This window comes from Vulpes vulpes, chromosome 1 (assembly GCF_048418805.1).
Source record: "Vulpes vulpes isolate BD-2025 chromosome 1, VulVul3, whole genome shotgun sequence".
Taxonomy (NCBI): Eukaryota; Metazoa; Chordata; class Mammalia; order Carnivora; family Canidae; genus Vulpes; species Vulpes vulpes.
Genome location: NC_132780.1, coordinates 1729720 through 1744533, shown reverse-complemented (window position 1 = coordinate 1744533; position 14814 = coordinate 1729720). Strand labels below are relative to the sequence as shown.

Here is a 14814-nt window from a genome sequence, read left to right as displayed (position 1 = left end):
CCTATACAACGTGGGTGGATGCTTTTCCTTTTGGCCATGTTTCCCTGGGCCCTCGGCACCCCAGAGCTGCAGGTGGCACCGTGCAAGCTTGGTTTTGAAACCAAACCAACAGCAACAACAATTAACAAGAAAATCAAAAGGCAACTCTGCACATCAAGTGTGGAGAAGAGACTTCCAACCCTCTCAAGTCAACGTCCGAGGGCCGCTTTATCAGTAGCCCTGATACCAGAGACCTTATTGTTCTCTGCTCTTTCCCTTTTCTCCTAAAGGGAGAATCCAGATTATCCTCCGTCAAAGACTTCTTGCACTTGATGATTTTTTTTTTTAAACAACTTTCTACCAGTAAAGGGGAAAAATAGATCCCAATGTCTTCAGTGTCTTCCATCGCTGCTGTACTAGGAAGGGCACGCGTAGTTCCATAGGTTTGACCTTCCTGAAGCCGATGGCTGCAAGCCTTGGAAGAAGCATAGTGTGCACGTGCACATGGGTGGGTGTGTGCACACACTCCCGTCCGCGCTCACATGGGTTGAGAAACTACAAAGCTGTGGGGACCTTCCGCCCAGAACAAAGCCTTTTTTAATGAGCGGGGTTCGACCGAGTCTTACCAAAGCCCGATGAAGCTCCAAAAAAAAAAAAAAAAAAAAAAAGTTTTACCCTTCCTAAGAAACATAAGTGAATAGGAAAAGATATATTTTTTTTTTCCAGAGGTAGAGGTTTTATTGCGTAAAACACTGGATAAAACGGGACTGCTTCAAAGACATTTTATTCTAACAGCAGAAAGAAAACAGTCATTGCTGAAAAAACAACTTTTAATACTTTCTATACCAGAATAAAGTTCTGTCAACTGATGTATTATAATAATAAATAATGACCAAGAATAAACTTTAAATACAAAGTTTTCTACTTGTTACAAGCATAGCAACAAAATCCTCTACTCTATTGATCTCAGATTTCCTCCAAGATAGATTTTTTTTTTCTTTGTGTAGGAATGTAGACAGTATTATGACCAGCATCACAGACTACAGAAGTTACAGGGAAAAAACTTGACATGTTTAGATATGAGGACCTGGTGACATTCAGAAACTGACACTGCATCACTGCGGCTGTCACTTGTTTGTATTACAAGTTACAAATGTTCTGGAAAGAAGGCTTGTGTCAGAGGGGGAAATAAGGACGGTAGCACTGGACAAAATGGGATCAACACGCACGCCACAAAGAAGAGGGGATGTTCCCAGTGTCACAAACAGAATTATTGCCTGTCGCATCTGACGATGCTCAGAAGACACAAAAGAATACCAAAAGAGCTCCCAAAGTGCTAGAAATGGAATGTGGCTCTCGTTTTTGTTTTTTTTTTTTTTCCACTTTTTTTTTCCCTCTTGTTTTTTTTTTTTTCTCTTTTTACTTTTTTTTTTTCTTCTTTTCTTCTTTTTTTTTTTTTTTAATATATTTTTCTCTGCTAAGATACCAAAGGCGGGGCAAACACACGGAAAGCAAGCGACTGGCACAGTCACCAAACACAGTAGTGCAGTTAAAATCCTAAAGCTCACTACAGTCAGAAAGTTTTCAGTAACATTTCAGTCCTTCCTCTAGGATCATAGAAACAGTTGCATTAAGTTTATCAACTCGATTTAAGTAAGGCAGTGAGAACTATTCTAGAAAAACGAGAAAGCGGCTTGCTCTATGCCAGATGGGTCCACGTTGCACAGCGACCTCATTTGCACTGAAACCTTGGGTGGGTGACACCCTCTGGACAGCGTATGCAAACCGGATCCCTTATTAGCCTGAGATCCCTTCTGGTCTCAGGATAGCGCTAAGCATTTTATTTACATTGATTTGCAGTTTAGAATTTTTGTAAACTGCTGTAGGCAGAGCTGAAGTTTTTAAGGCCCTGGGGTTTTATTCTGTGCTCCCAGCCTGCAAGGAAATATCGACTGTATATTTTTTTTTATTTTTTTTTTATTTTTTTTAAGTCTGAATGATTTCGTTTTAGAAGAAATTAATACTTCGATACTTCTCTACCGTCACAAGCAACAGCACCAATTTCGTGTCACTCAAAGGAAGTATGTTAAGAGGCTGAACTTACACACCATTCTAGCAGATTCAAGAATAAACCCTTCACCAGTCTTCTTACAATTTTTTTTTTTTTTAATGAGTTAAGTGTTTCATCATTGGCCCTCAAAATCTCCCTCTGGGTGGTGCAGAACTCAAGAAATTTGGAGTATCCAATCAGTAAAAAAATCTAAAATCTACAAAAATATAGAACACATTTGTTTTACAAAAACAGACATTTTAACTCAAACAGTTTTCTTCATTAGCAATAGAGAGCAGGATGTTTAGATTCGGATTTTTAATACAAGCTATTCCATAAGAGCTTGTCGGAGAAGAAAATCCTTCTTCGTGTCTGTGATACTTACAAAAGCTAACACATGAAAGGAAGCTGATCATAAGGACCGGAGCAGCCTTCATTCAAGTAAAATCTTAAAAAATCATAATAAAAAAACAATCTTCCTATTATTACGTGAATTTCCACTTCTCACCAGCACCTTCTGTGGATAGGGTTGGCTAGTTTTCCTAAACAGCATTTTATATCGTGGACCCCTAATTTATTTATTTATTTATTTATTTTATCAGCAACTTCTTTTTCATCCACACACACACAAAAAGACAACCGAGAGAAAAAAAAGAAAAAAAAAAAAAAAAAGCCTTTCCCTCAATCCTGCAATTTGATCTTAAAAAAAAAAAAAAAAAAAGGAATTACTCATCAAACCTGCAATGGGCATTTGTCTGCAGATCATTCCTGGCCACTGATTCGTTTGGCTGTGTGTTTTTTAAAAATGCACGTGTAAGATGGCAATGCTCTGCAGTGCCGGGCGGCCCTGGCGCGGGCGGCGGGCTAGGATTTCTCCGCGAGTGCAGTTGGGACACTATGTGGATTGATTTTCTCTGCAGTGACCGCTCCAGCCTGACTGGCACCGCCGCTGCCTCGCAGCACATCTCATTAGGGTGGGGGGCAGATGGCAGCAGCTGGTGGCAGATTATAGAGGTGTTTTCAACAATGAAAACACAGCCCCTCCATCTTCAAGGCAACACTAAATCATTTAGATGGTATCATTTTTCAGTTAAGAGCATGATCGGGGGACAAAGACGACTTAAGAGTTGGAAGGGTCCCCAGCTTGCTCAAGCTCGGAGGACACCAAGCCTTCCGGAAATCACTTCTCCTCCACCTGCATCGTTTGGAAGTACTTGTTGCCGGGTAACAGTTTAGCAGCCATTTTCAAGGGCTGGGGATTTGTTTTTGTGGGTTTTTTGTGTTTTTTTTTTTAATATATATATATAGATATCTTTTTAAATTTTTTTTTAAATGTTCTATACACTAGTGGGGGAGTTGTACACGATTTTTTTGTTTGTTTGTTTGTTTTTCCCCTTGGAATGCAGTTAGCAAACTCTTTTACCAGATGCATAATCTTAAAACTGTGTAAAATAATATTGCAATATACAGGTCAGTTTGCTCAGTTACGCTCCTCCTGGGCTTTGCAGCCCTCTTCGGTTAGCTCCGCTGAGCAACCCGCCTTGACAGCTGTGGGGTCTTCGAAATTCCCAGAAGCCTCCGAGTCGACTCTGGAGCGCTTGAACCTGCGGTCGGGATACTGGCTGTTGTCAAAAGGCATACGATGGACGCAGAGGACGTGGGTCTTCAGGTTCCCCTTCTGCGAGGCACTGTAGGGGCAGTATCGGCATTGAAACGGCCTGTGACCTGTGGACACAAAGAACGGCCGGTCAGCTCTGCCGCTCGCTCCCTCCCCGGCCCCGCGGCTCCGAGGACACCAGCACCGTCACCGCCGGCATCGCTACTATGACACCTGCGCTTACTGTGCAAAAAATGGGATCAGCGAAGGGCAGAAACGCGGCCCGTGGATCCATCTGGACAAGCAGTAAGCTACTTGGCGAAACCAGAAGTTGCCGACGAATAATAGCTCGAGTTTCTAAGATCTGTCCATCCCAGGGGGAGTTTTAATCCCGACTTTCCCAAATGACAGGAGGCAATGCTCGCAACGCCTCGATTCTTTCTCTATAAAACCTCGGCCCGTACGTCAGGCTTTGCAGGCCAAGACACAAGCCGGAGATACTGCGCAGGCACCTCCATAGGGCAAGAGGGGAAATACGCTTCCAGCGTTTTATGGATGAAAGTCAAGACTGATTCTCTCGACGCTGAAATTTGAATTTCGTCTGAGATTCCTCAGAGGTGAAATAGTTACTATCCCTTGTTTGTTTGGTTGGTTTTCAACCATTTAAAATGTAGAAACCACTTTCAGCGCCTGTACGAAAACAGATAGGAGGAGGATTTGAGCACTGGGTGTTATTCTGTATGTTGGTAAATTGAACACCAATAAAAAATTAATTTATTTTAAAAAAATAAAGCTAAAAAAAGAAAAAAAGGAGGAGGATTTGGCCCCCGGACTGTGCTTTGCTGACCCCAGTTCTACACATGAGAAAAGCCATAAATCCCTCCCCCTGAGATTCTGACTGAGGTCTCGGCACTAAGCCACTTCCCTTTCTTATCCCCCCATCAACTCTTTATGGACCAGCAAGGGAGCGCGAGCCCGATGAGCATGAGGAGGCAGGGGGCTGAGAGAAGGGTGTGCCCCAAGCCTGGCCCTGGGGTGGAGCTGGAAGTGCTAAGCTGGTGGCATTTGCAGAGCCTCAGCGTTTTAAGGGGGGGCCAGAAGAAGATATCTGGCGGGAAGCAAAATATCCAAATAACCCAGGCCCGGATAGTTTTAAAGAAGTTAGATTTTTGAATCGTAACCCTTGAAATCAACTTTTTCTTTTTTTTTTTCTGGAAACGTGCTACATCGGAACAGAAGATGGATTCTTGTGGAAATCCACATAGTCCTCCACGCTTGGTTTTTCTGTTCTGCTGCACACATTTCTGCCGTCTTGAGGAACCAAGAAAGCATCTGGTTTGGGGAAGTTATAATAGAACAATTGCATTGCCCCCGCCCCCCCTCCCCCCCCGCCCGACGCGCGGAAGCTGTTGACGTGCGGTTCCTAGGAAGCTCATGAGTACTGTCCCACCCAGCACCCAGAGAGGTCAAGGCCCAGGGCTGGGTTTCATTTGCTCAGAAAAAATAAACAAGTAAATACATGGGCCCAACCGTTTACACCAGGAAACATCCGAACAGCATATTCAGCACTTTTTTCTAGAGCAGTAAGAGCAGAAGGCCTGTGTATCTACTTAGCGAGACCGTCTTGCTCCTGAGAACCTGGAGGCCAACCAAACGTTTGGAGCTGAAGCTCACTTTCACTTCAGTGCAAGCTTCTTCCTTCCTTCCTAGCGGGTTCCTAGAGTTAGCACTCTCCTTTTCCCCTCCCAGCCAACTGGTCTGCAGGACGGGTCCCTCCCACCTACTGAAGCTTTCTCTTTCCCATCCCCCTCCAGACAGAGGATGGTCCAGTAGGTCCCAACTCCTGTCTAGACTATGAACACGGAAGCCTGCAGGAGGACTTTGTGCTTCTAGGTGTCCCACCTCCAGTCCAGCCTCCCCAGCAAGACCAGGATGGGCTCCGACAGCAGGAGCTCAGCTGCGGTTTCCTTGCCTCAAGTCTTTGATGGCCACCACCCCTCTGAAGAAATCGGGACCTTCGAGTCTAGTCCGAGCCACCTCCTCTCCAGTCTCCTCTGGAGCCTCCACGCTTTGTCCACATCAAACCAGACCACTAGTGGTCTCTGCAAAAAGGGCTTCATCCTGCAGGATCTCCGTGCCCTTGCTGTATGCCCCTCGCCCTGAAATAACCACTTCCATCCTCTCTCCTCTTTCCAGGTTCTGCCCAACTGGGATGCCGCTTTTGGGGGCCGCTGCATATCGATCCCCTTGATTGGCTGTGGGTTCCTGGCAGGAAGCATAGCCATCTTAGTATCATTGGTGCCAAGCCCACTACCTGGCACAGAGCAAGCAGGCAGGAAGTGTTTGTGGAACTGAATCATTATCTTACTCCTTCACCTTGCCTGTTTTTGAAGGTATTTATAAACTTTTGGATGGAGTTTCGGCGTCTTTTGTTTCTATTGTTGCCTCTAACACAAGGCTGAGTTTGATCAACTTTCCCACTTTGCCAAAAGCCAATTTGCAAACCTGTGGACTTTGGAGTGAAGAATAAATGAAACCCAAGGAAAGTACACTTGCTGTTGGCCCTCGTGCAATAGCCTACCACGGCGGGAAGGGCACCGCCAGTCAGCAGGAGGGGCCTGGCCTTGAGGGTCAGGTGAGAGAAAGATTGACCAGTGTCATTCCCCTCCTGCCTCCCTGCTACCCAGACCCACCACCCCAAAGGTGACAGGGAAGGCCCTGGGCTGGTGGGGAAGGAGAACTGAGACTCGTATTTCTAATGTGGGTGTAGGAGTTTTCACAAAGAATGTAAGTGGCCCGATTCTTCATCACATTGGAGTTAGGGCATAGATAAAAGGGAAGAATCTGGGTGCCAGTCGGTGGCCGTAGGACAGAAAACACCTTTCTCTCCACCGTAACCCTGAATCTAAGCCAGTGCTACGCTGGGAATCAGCGAGTTTCAAGCAGATCCCAAGACTCAACTACCCAACTCGAGAAGTTGTCACCCCTGTGGACACTGAACTACTTACTAGCTGGTGAGAGAGGATTCGGGGTTCTCTGCAGGAGCAGCTCTTGAGCAGGAGATGAGACAGCCCAAATCTACAGCTAAAGGCATGTGAACGAACTGGAGGTCATGCAAAGGACCTGAGAAGAACTGAGACACCCGTTCTCAGGAAGCCCAAGAAATATTTCTCAGGAACAGGCTACATGTTCTGGGTTGCGACCACGGGCAGCTCGGTGGCCGCTCACTCTGCCAACCACCGTGGCTCACCTATAACGCCGGAGCCAGCTCACCAATTTTCGTGTCATATTGCATGTTACGCATATGCCCGTTGCATATTACATATCATATGGCAGTAAGTCCCCGACGGAGACAATCACCACGGTCTGATGAGTCTCCGGAGCCAAGAACTCTGAATAACAAAGACATGAAAATTAAAAAATAAATAAATAAAACCAAGACTCTTGGTACTGTGATCCAAAGAGCCTACCACAGTCTACCGCAGCAAAATGACCAAACCGCGATCTTGTTGGATAAATCCAGGGACCCCCGGGGGGCTCAGCAGTTGAGCGTCTGCCTTTGGCTCAGGGCGTGATCCTGGGGTCCTGGGATCGAGTCCCACATCAGGCTCCCTGCATGGAGCCTGCTTCTCCCTCTGCCTGTGTCTCTCATGAATTTAAAAAAAAAAATCCATCTCAGGTCCCCAGAATTCGGAAAGGTTCTCTCCCTCCACCGTTTCTGCCCGTCTGTCAAGGCTGTTTATTATATTTCCTATTCTCACAAATAATACGTTTCCGTGTGACATCTATGTCACCACCTCTGGAAGCCACCCTGTCTCCAGTTGGACCACTGGGGGTGCCATGGGGCATGCATGTTGGCAAGCCAAGCGGAGAACCTCAAATATCATCTTTCTTCACAATAAAAGCCTTTTTTTTTTTTTTTTTTTTTGGAACGGCCAACTGGGCATGGAAGCACCGAGTAGATTTTTCCCACCAACTGATTTTAAAATATTAATCGCGATTTTAACCTGTGGCTCTCTCGGAGTCTCTCCGTCTCGGTAGAGTCAAAGATGTCCTATAATCCAGGCACGCTTGGCTACGTCAGTGATCAAACCACGAGCGTTGAATTAGTTTGCATTTTGACTTGGGTGAGATGGAAGCCTCCATGTAAATGTGCAGACCCCCCTGCGTGTGTACGTTCGTAGAAGGAAGTCCGCACGATATCGGAATCGTAATAAACCCTGGCCCTGCAGTATTCCTTGTAGATCGAAGCATTGTGGGTCACGGGGGCGGTACCTGGAGCTCCCCGGGAGGGTTCCACATATATTTCTGTATGTCATCTTCATTGTTGAGTCAGCTCTGTCAAGGACTGATATCAGCCCCATTGCACGGAGGAGCAAGTTAAGAGACAGTGAATCTGGGCAGTTTGAATCTAAAACTGATTTCCACTCGATTTAAAGTACGGAGACACCCTAATTCTCTGAAATCTTTACAAGAACCGTGATTGCAACGCCTGCTAATAGGACACACATACCCCCACACACACACGGCACCCACACACCCTTCGCCCCCTTCGGAATGGCTTGCTGAAAGGCCCGGAAGGCAGTATGTTCTCCCCGGGGTCAGATTTAAGGGAAAGGTCTGTTCTTTTGGTGACGGGAACAGTTACTCCCAAACAGAAAGCTGTCGTTAAGCAAAAGCACTCTGGAAACTCGCTACCTCTCTGAGTCCAGCTAAACCTGGATGGAGGGGTTCAAATTTCTCTGCACTATCTGCTGTCCGCACCCTCGAAGCCCCCGGGCCCTGGGACTAAGGCAGTGATGTCGAGGTCTGTTGGCGTTGAGTTAGAGACCACGAGCAAGGGCTTTTCAGAACAAACCCCAAACCTGAGAGCTCCCAGGAACAGTTCACTGTGCTGTTCAAATGTCTGGGACCAAGAGCGGATCCATCTGCAGGAGGGGCCCACGGACATCCGCGGGCTGGATGGAGGTGCAGCCTGGGGACAATCCGACCTCCGGATGGAGACAGGTCACCCCAATCCCAGAGGAGCAGCAGGCACAGCCCTCACGGTGACAGGGCCACCCCTTGGGGAGCTTTGAACTCTGCAAACCGCCATCCCTCCCTTCTGAGTGAGATGAAAACCAGCCGTGCCACTCGGGCTGCCTGGAGAGAGAGTTGGCGCTGCACCTGGGTCTGCAGGTGGCTGGGAAGATGCTAATGTTCGCCACTTTCTAAGACAGAATGAGCTTCCCTGTTAGCTGCGGCCTCCGTCCAGGTCAAACCGCGGAGAAGCAGCGCCCTGCACGGTGGCCTTGGCCGAATGCGCAGACAAGGAGCTCCCGGGCTCGGCCTGTGGGCTTTGCCCTCAGGTGCCCACGCGCCAGCCAACGCGAGTCTGGCCACGAGCTGGGGCTCGAAGCACAGCTTCCTCCCTTGAGAAGTTGGGAGGCTACTTACTCCAGACTGGAGGTTCCTCTGCGTCCGGCCTTCGTGAGGCACGGGGTGTTCCCAGGCCGTGACCGCCGAGGCGAGGGCGAGGGGGACAGCTGGTACCCCCGGGAGGACGCTCTGAGGATCGCGTGGAACAAGGCCCCGAGTCCGTAAAGCCCCCGAGCTGTATAAACGCCAGCGGGGTGTCACTGTCACGCCTACTGTTGCCCCTGCTGTCGTTGCACAGGGTCTCCCGCCCGCTATTTTGTGTGCTCTGTGCCTCAGGGGGTCTTCAGGAAGCTTCAGGGATTGTCTGTCCTCGGGGCGTTGGCCCCCGAGTGGGAGCTTTGGGAAACGGGAAGACCTGCAAGGTCCAAGGGAACGAGTTTCTTACAGCTGCGTTTCGCTCCGATGAAGCTCAGCAAATGGAGGTTAGGACGGGCTTTGGGTCAGACCCCGGGCCGGGGACGTCGCCCCGCCTAGAGGATCCGGTGGAGCCGAGGCCTAGAGCAGAGCCACCGCCGTGAGGCCATGTCAGTGGTGACTGAGGAGCGGTGATGGCGGTGGGGGGGGGGGGGGGTCCTCAGGGCTCAACCCAGACGAAGGTGAGCCCCTGGAGCTCCTTCCATGTTCTTCACCCTCAAATCCTCCGCCCCGCCCCCCCGAGTTTGCCGCCTTCAGCATACAGGACTCTCTCTGTTCTCCAAATGCTCCCTCCTCTTTCCTGCCACGGGACCTTTGCTCCAGCCTTTCTTGTCCTCTAATCTGGAGTGCTCTCCGCCCCTACTTCATCTGATTACTGTAGTGTGGCCTTAGCACGCCTGCCTCTGCCTCCAGGAGGCCCGGTGACCGCAGACTCGCCGTGACGGTGGGGAGGGCCAACAGAGCACACGCGTCTGCGGCAGAGCTCCCAACAAGAGGAGCTGAGCAAATCAACACTTACGTCTCTCTGCCCCACTAGACGGTCGGCTCCACGGTGCAGGGGCTGTGTGGCTGTGCCTTTTGGGTTTTTTGATTATTGCCCTTTCTTACCACCTAGCACAGTGCTTGGTGCATCGCAGATAACCATCAAGTGTTTTGTAAGCAAAGGAACTACGGGTGGATGAATGGATGGATGGGTGGATGGACAGATGGGTGGATGGATGCATGGATGGATGGACGGATGGGTAGACAGATGGATGGGTGGACGGATGGATGGATGGGTGGATGGGTGGACGGATGGGTGGATGGGTGGATGGGTGGACGGATGGGTGGATGGGTGGATGGATGGATGGACAGATGGATGGATGGATGGATGGATGGATGGATGGATGGATGGACAGATGGATGGATGGATGGATGGATGGACAGATGGATGGACAGATGGATGGATGGATGGATGGACGGATGGATGGATGGACAGATGGATGGATGGATGGATGGATGGACAGATGGATGGACAGATGGATGGACAGATGGATGGATGGGTGGATGGATGGATGGATGGATGGACGGATGGAGGGATGGTAGAAAGAAAGAATGAAAGAGGCAGCCAGGAGAAGGGAGAGGGAGAGAAGTGCTCCACCAGACAGAGGGACAGGCCTGACCCCAGACGCAGGGACAGGAAGCCTGGGATTTGTGCAGGGGTCTGGGAGCAGGTTGTGGTGATGGAGGGGAAGCCCAGTGAGGGAGGTCGACAGGGCCAGGCTCCCCAGGGGGTCCTTCCACGGGAGAAGGGAAGCGGGGAGGCCCTTCCAGCTCTTCAGCAGCACAGCCGAGGGAGAGGAGCCCCGATCCCCATCCCTGTCTGCAGCTGGGGCCCTGGGCCCTGCCGTGCGGCCAGATGGGTGCCCCCCACTGCCCACCCCACGGCGCTCCCCTCTCCCTACCTCTCACTTTGAGACCATCAACACTTCCCATCACTGCCATGTGAAAAGTAAGTACATCATACGTTAATTTGTATTGTCACTGCGCCGTAGAGCCGTGGTAAAGAGCACATTCATTTTTAATCCACTATGAATAATATATAAATATGTATACAGTGTGGAGGGTCAAGAGGAGTAAGGAGAAAGCAAGTCGTACATTGTTTATAACAAAAGTGGAGAAACGAGATATTTTTCTTACTTGCTACGATGGAAATATCTGCTCTTTCTCTGTACCTAAGGGGGAGAGGAAAATGCGTCCCCTTGGGGGACCATCCATTAATTACAGCTCCACACTTGTGGGCAGCGCAGGGGCTGCATCTGCCGAGCTTCCAGACTTTCCAAACTGACGGTTTCTCTCCGGCTGCGGGAGGGCAGATGGGCGGGGGGGGGAGCCAGTGGCCGACCTTAGGGGGCATTGGGTCTTGGGACGGCTCCTGGGGCCCACTCACGGGAAGCGCCGGCAGGGAGATGAGCTGGAGACAAGTCTTCCCATTTTACAGATAAGAAAACCAGGCTCGGGGAGGGTAAGTGATTTTCCAAAGGCGGGAATACGCAGCTGGCTGGGCTCTGGCCAGGCAACCCTAGGGATGCTCACCTGTGCTCCCCGCTGTTGCCCACCCCCCCCACCCCACCGCCAATCACCTGCCGGAAGATTCTCCACATGGGACTATCTCCGATTAGGACCCAGGAAGCTCCAGGAGGGAGTCCAGGAACGCCGGGCATTATAGCGTGTGTGCGCGCGCCTGTGATCGTGCACACGCCGCATGCCACACCCCTCAGGGACAACTGGCCCACCGTGGCCCCGAGACACCCACCGCGGCCAGGCATTGCACACGTGGCTGCCACCAAGCCACAGGACCCCAAGCTTCCATCACACGACTCCTGGAACCCGGCCGACTTCCATGAGCACACAGTGAGCACCCACTGCATGCACTCCCCCCGAGCAGATGGCTGCGGGAGTGACACAGGACGTTCAGGGCCACGAGGATGGGAAGGGCGTCTGTCCCACACGCCCGATGTGATGCCCGATGTCACCCAATACACGCTGAGTGGCTGGCCACAGGCTTGAGGCTGCCTTCGGGGCTTGCAGCCGGGGGACACCCTCTCCACGGGAGGCGGGAGAGGCCGAGAGCTCATGAGGAGAGCACAGGCCCTGAGAAGTCCTGGGAAAGGAAGAATGTTTTTGCGGAAAGACGTGTGTGCTGTTGGGCAGAGGCAGCGTCTATGCAAGGTGGCAGAGGCCCAGTGCTGGACGCTGGAGCAAGGACGCCCGAGAGGCGATCCCCAGGGCCACGGCAGGTGCTCAGCACAAGGAAGAGGGTCATGTGTGCGCACAGGAGGGGTGGGGTCCCTGGTCCCCCGCAGACACGGAGACGCGGGCAAAGCCCTGTGGGCTCAGCCTGCCGGGCCACCCCCCAGACCGGGCAAGCCTTCCAGACCCATCACACGGGGCCTTTGCTTGTTCACCGAAATAAAGGGGGACATGGAAATAAATGGCTTGTGGGTAGACGAAGAGGAAGGCTGCTGCCAGGACTTCGAGATACGCCCCACGTGCAGCCCGACAACGTGGCCTGCAGCAGCCTGCGGCGGACTCACCTGGAGACACTCCCGTTTTCCTTCCTGCAGTATCTGTCTTGGAGCACGGGATCGTGGAGTGTTTCTAAGACCCCAGGAGGGTCTCCCAGGGCCACGGTTTATGGCACCGTTTCCTAGAAGGGACCAGCTGGAGACGCGGAGCCCGCAGAGGCTGCCCCCCACGCACAGGGCCGGGAGGCCTGGAAAGCACCACCCCGGAGGGGTACCTGGAGGGACCCAGAGCAGCACCGGGCCTCCTATCGCACCCCAACTGCGGAGCCCTTTGCATCCCTGGAAGCTAAGGATATTTGCGAGATGCCCACTGGTGGTTAAGAAAGCGGCCCCCGCTCTAGAGCCAGCTGTGTATGTTAGAAATGTGCCCCCCCAGTGGGCCTGCAGACCCAGGGGGATTCCAGGCACGGGGGCACCAGCACGCCCTCCGGGGGGCAGGCCTCCAGGGCCCCGCCGCGCCCTCCGAGGGTCCAGGGCTAACCCTGAGGCTGCCAACCGGCCGCGCTCCTGCCCGGGACCCTGGCCGTCCTCCCAGGTTCACAGGCTCAGCAGAGGCAACGGGATGGGCACACACAGCACGGACACACACGGCGCCAGCAGAAAGAGCTACTTTCTCACTTGCACACGTTACATGCACACACACACACACACACACACACATTTAATTTCCCTAATTCCAAATAGGCAAGAATGGTTCTAATCAGGTGCATAATTTATGTTTTCAGTTTTCAAAAAAATATATAAATATATTCATCCATCTAATCAAAGATGCTAAAACACACGTTGGAATATCCCCAGTATAAATAATTTTGGGTTTCAAATTCCCTGTGATTTCGGTTTTGATGTAAAACGCTACCGAACAGCTATCTCGCCGTTTTAAAAGCGAATTTGGATCCATGTCGTCACGGAGTGGAGACGTCCGCCAGCGTGAACTCGTGTTTAGTTCAACGTATGAGTAACACGGATGTGAGTCTATGCAGGGGTTGGCACACGCACTCCTGTCTCCTTGGCCTGTCCGTGACATCCCGGGGGCAACAACACGTGTAGGGGCCAGACTTGAGGTTTTGTACGATTCTCAACAAAAGGAACCAAGGCTGCTTGTAGAAATGGCTGATTTGAGGCATCCAGTGGCTCCACGGTGGAGCGTCTGCCTTCGGCCCAGGGTGTGACCCCGGGGTCCTGAGTTCGAGTCCTGCATCGGACTCTGCATGGAGCCTGTTTCTCCCTCTGCCTGTGTCTCTGCCTCTCTCTCTCTCTTTTTCTGTGTCTCTCATGAATTAATATATAGAATCTAAAAAAAAAAAAAAATTAAAAAATGTAACAAGAATGGCTGATTCTAGGGCCGGCCCAGGAAATATACAAGCTGGCCCTGGGGTGTCTTTGACCAGGAAGAAAGGACTTGTTCAAAACGCCCGGCAGTGATGGGGGTGCGTCAAAGTAGCCCAGAGCCAAGTGAAAGAGGCCGCGATGGCCAGACCTGGAACAGTTTTGGCAACAAAGCAAGCGATACAGGCTCGGGTTATAACCCAAAGTATCAACAAGAATCCACAAATCATATGAACATAAGGGAAGGGCTGAGTCACTAAGTAGACGGAGAAGGGGAGGCCGATGCCCCACGCGGTCCAAGGCTTTGTGTCAATCTCCCTCCTGGGAGGCGGGAAAGAGGGAAAGATCTCCGGCTCCTTCGTGTGCGCCGCGGGTGACGTCCTTCCCAGAAAGGGCACGGGAAGAGCGCGGTGTGGGAAGGGGAAACACCCGCCGCCCAGGACAGGCCCCTGTCGGCGCCACCCGGCCAGGCCACCACGGTCGGAGCGACAGCAGGGCCCTGATTCGGCACCACGGGAGGCCGCGTCACCACCGTGGTCTTCCCCCCAGAGCCCCAGAACCCAAGTCTCGCCATGAGAAATCCCAAATGAGGGACCTGCTGCAAAATAGTCCCCAGAACTGTCAGGGTCATCAGAAACCAGGAGAAAGCCTGCCAAGGTGTCACCACCAAGACGCACCTCGGGACACCCGACGACTAAATTGTAAAGTGCTGTCCTGGATGGGATCCTGGACCAGGAAAAGGATGTCAGGTTAAAAAAAAAAAGAAAGAAAGAAAGAAAGAAAGAAAGAAAGAAAGAAAGAAAGAAAGAAAAAATCTGAATAAAATATGAACTTTACTTAATAATAGTGTATCAATATTGGGTCCTTCATTGTAGCAAATGTAACCTGCCAATGGAAGATGAGTACAACGAAGACATGGAGACGTCTCTGCACCATATATGCAACATGTTTGTAATCCTAAA

At 51.0% G+C, this 14814-nt stretch overlaps 1 protein-coding gene across 6 annotated transcripts in view; it reads right to left on the bottom strand.

Annotated features, from left to right (window-relative positions):
* Positions 1-747: 747 nt before the first annotated feature.
* The window catches only part of ZNF536 (zinc finger protein 536), a 432650-nt gene continuing 418583 nt past the window's right edge, over positions 748-14814 (bottom strand). For all 6 annotated transcript variants that reach the window (XM_072749680.1, XM_026010189.2, XM_072749699.1 and 3 more), the window contains one exon: positions 748-3754. In XM_072749680.1, coding sequence (XP_072605781.1) covers positions 3510-3754 — 245 coding nt within the window. In that variant the 3' untranslated portion in view covers positions 748-3509. The remainder of the gene's footprint in view (positions 3755-14814) is intronic.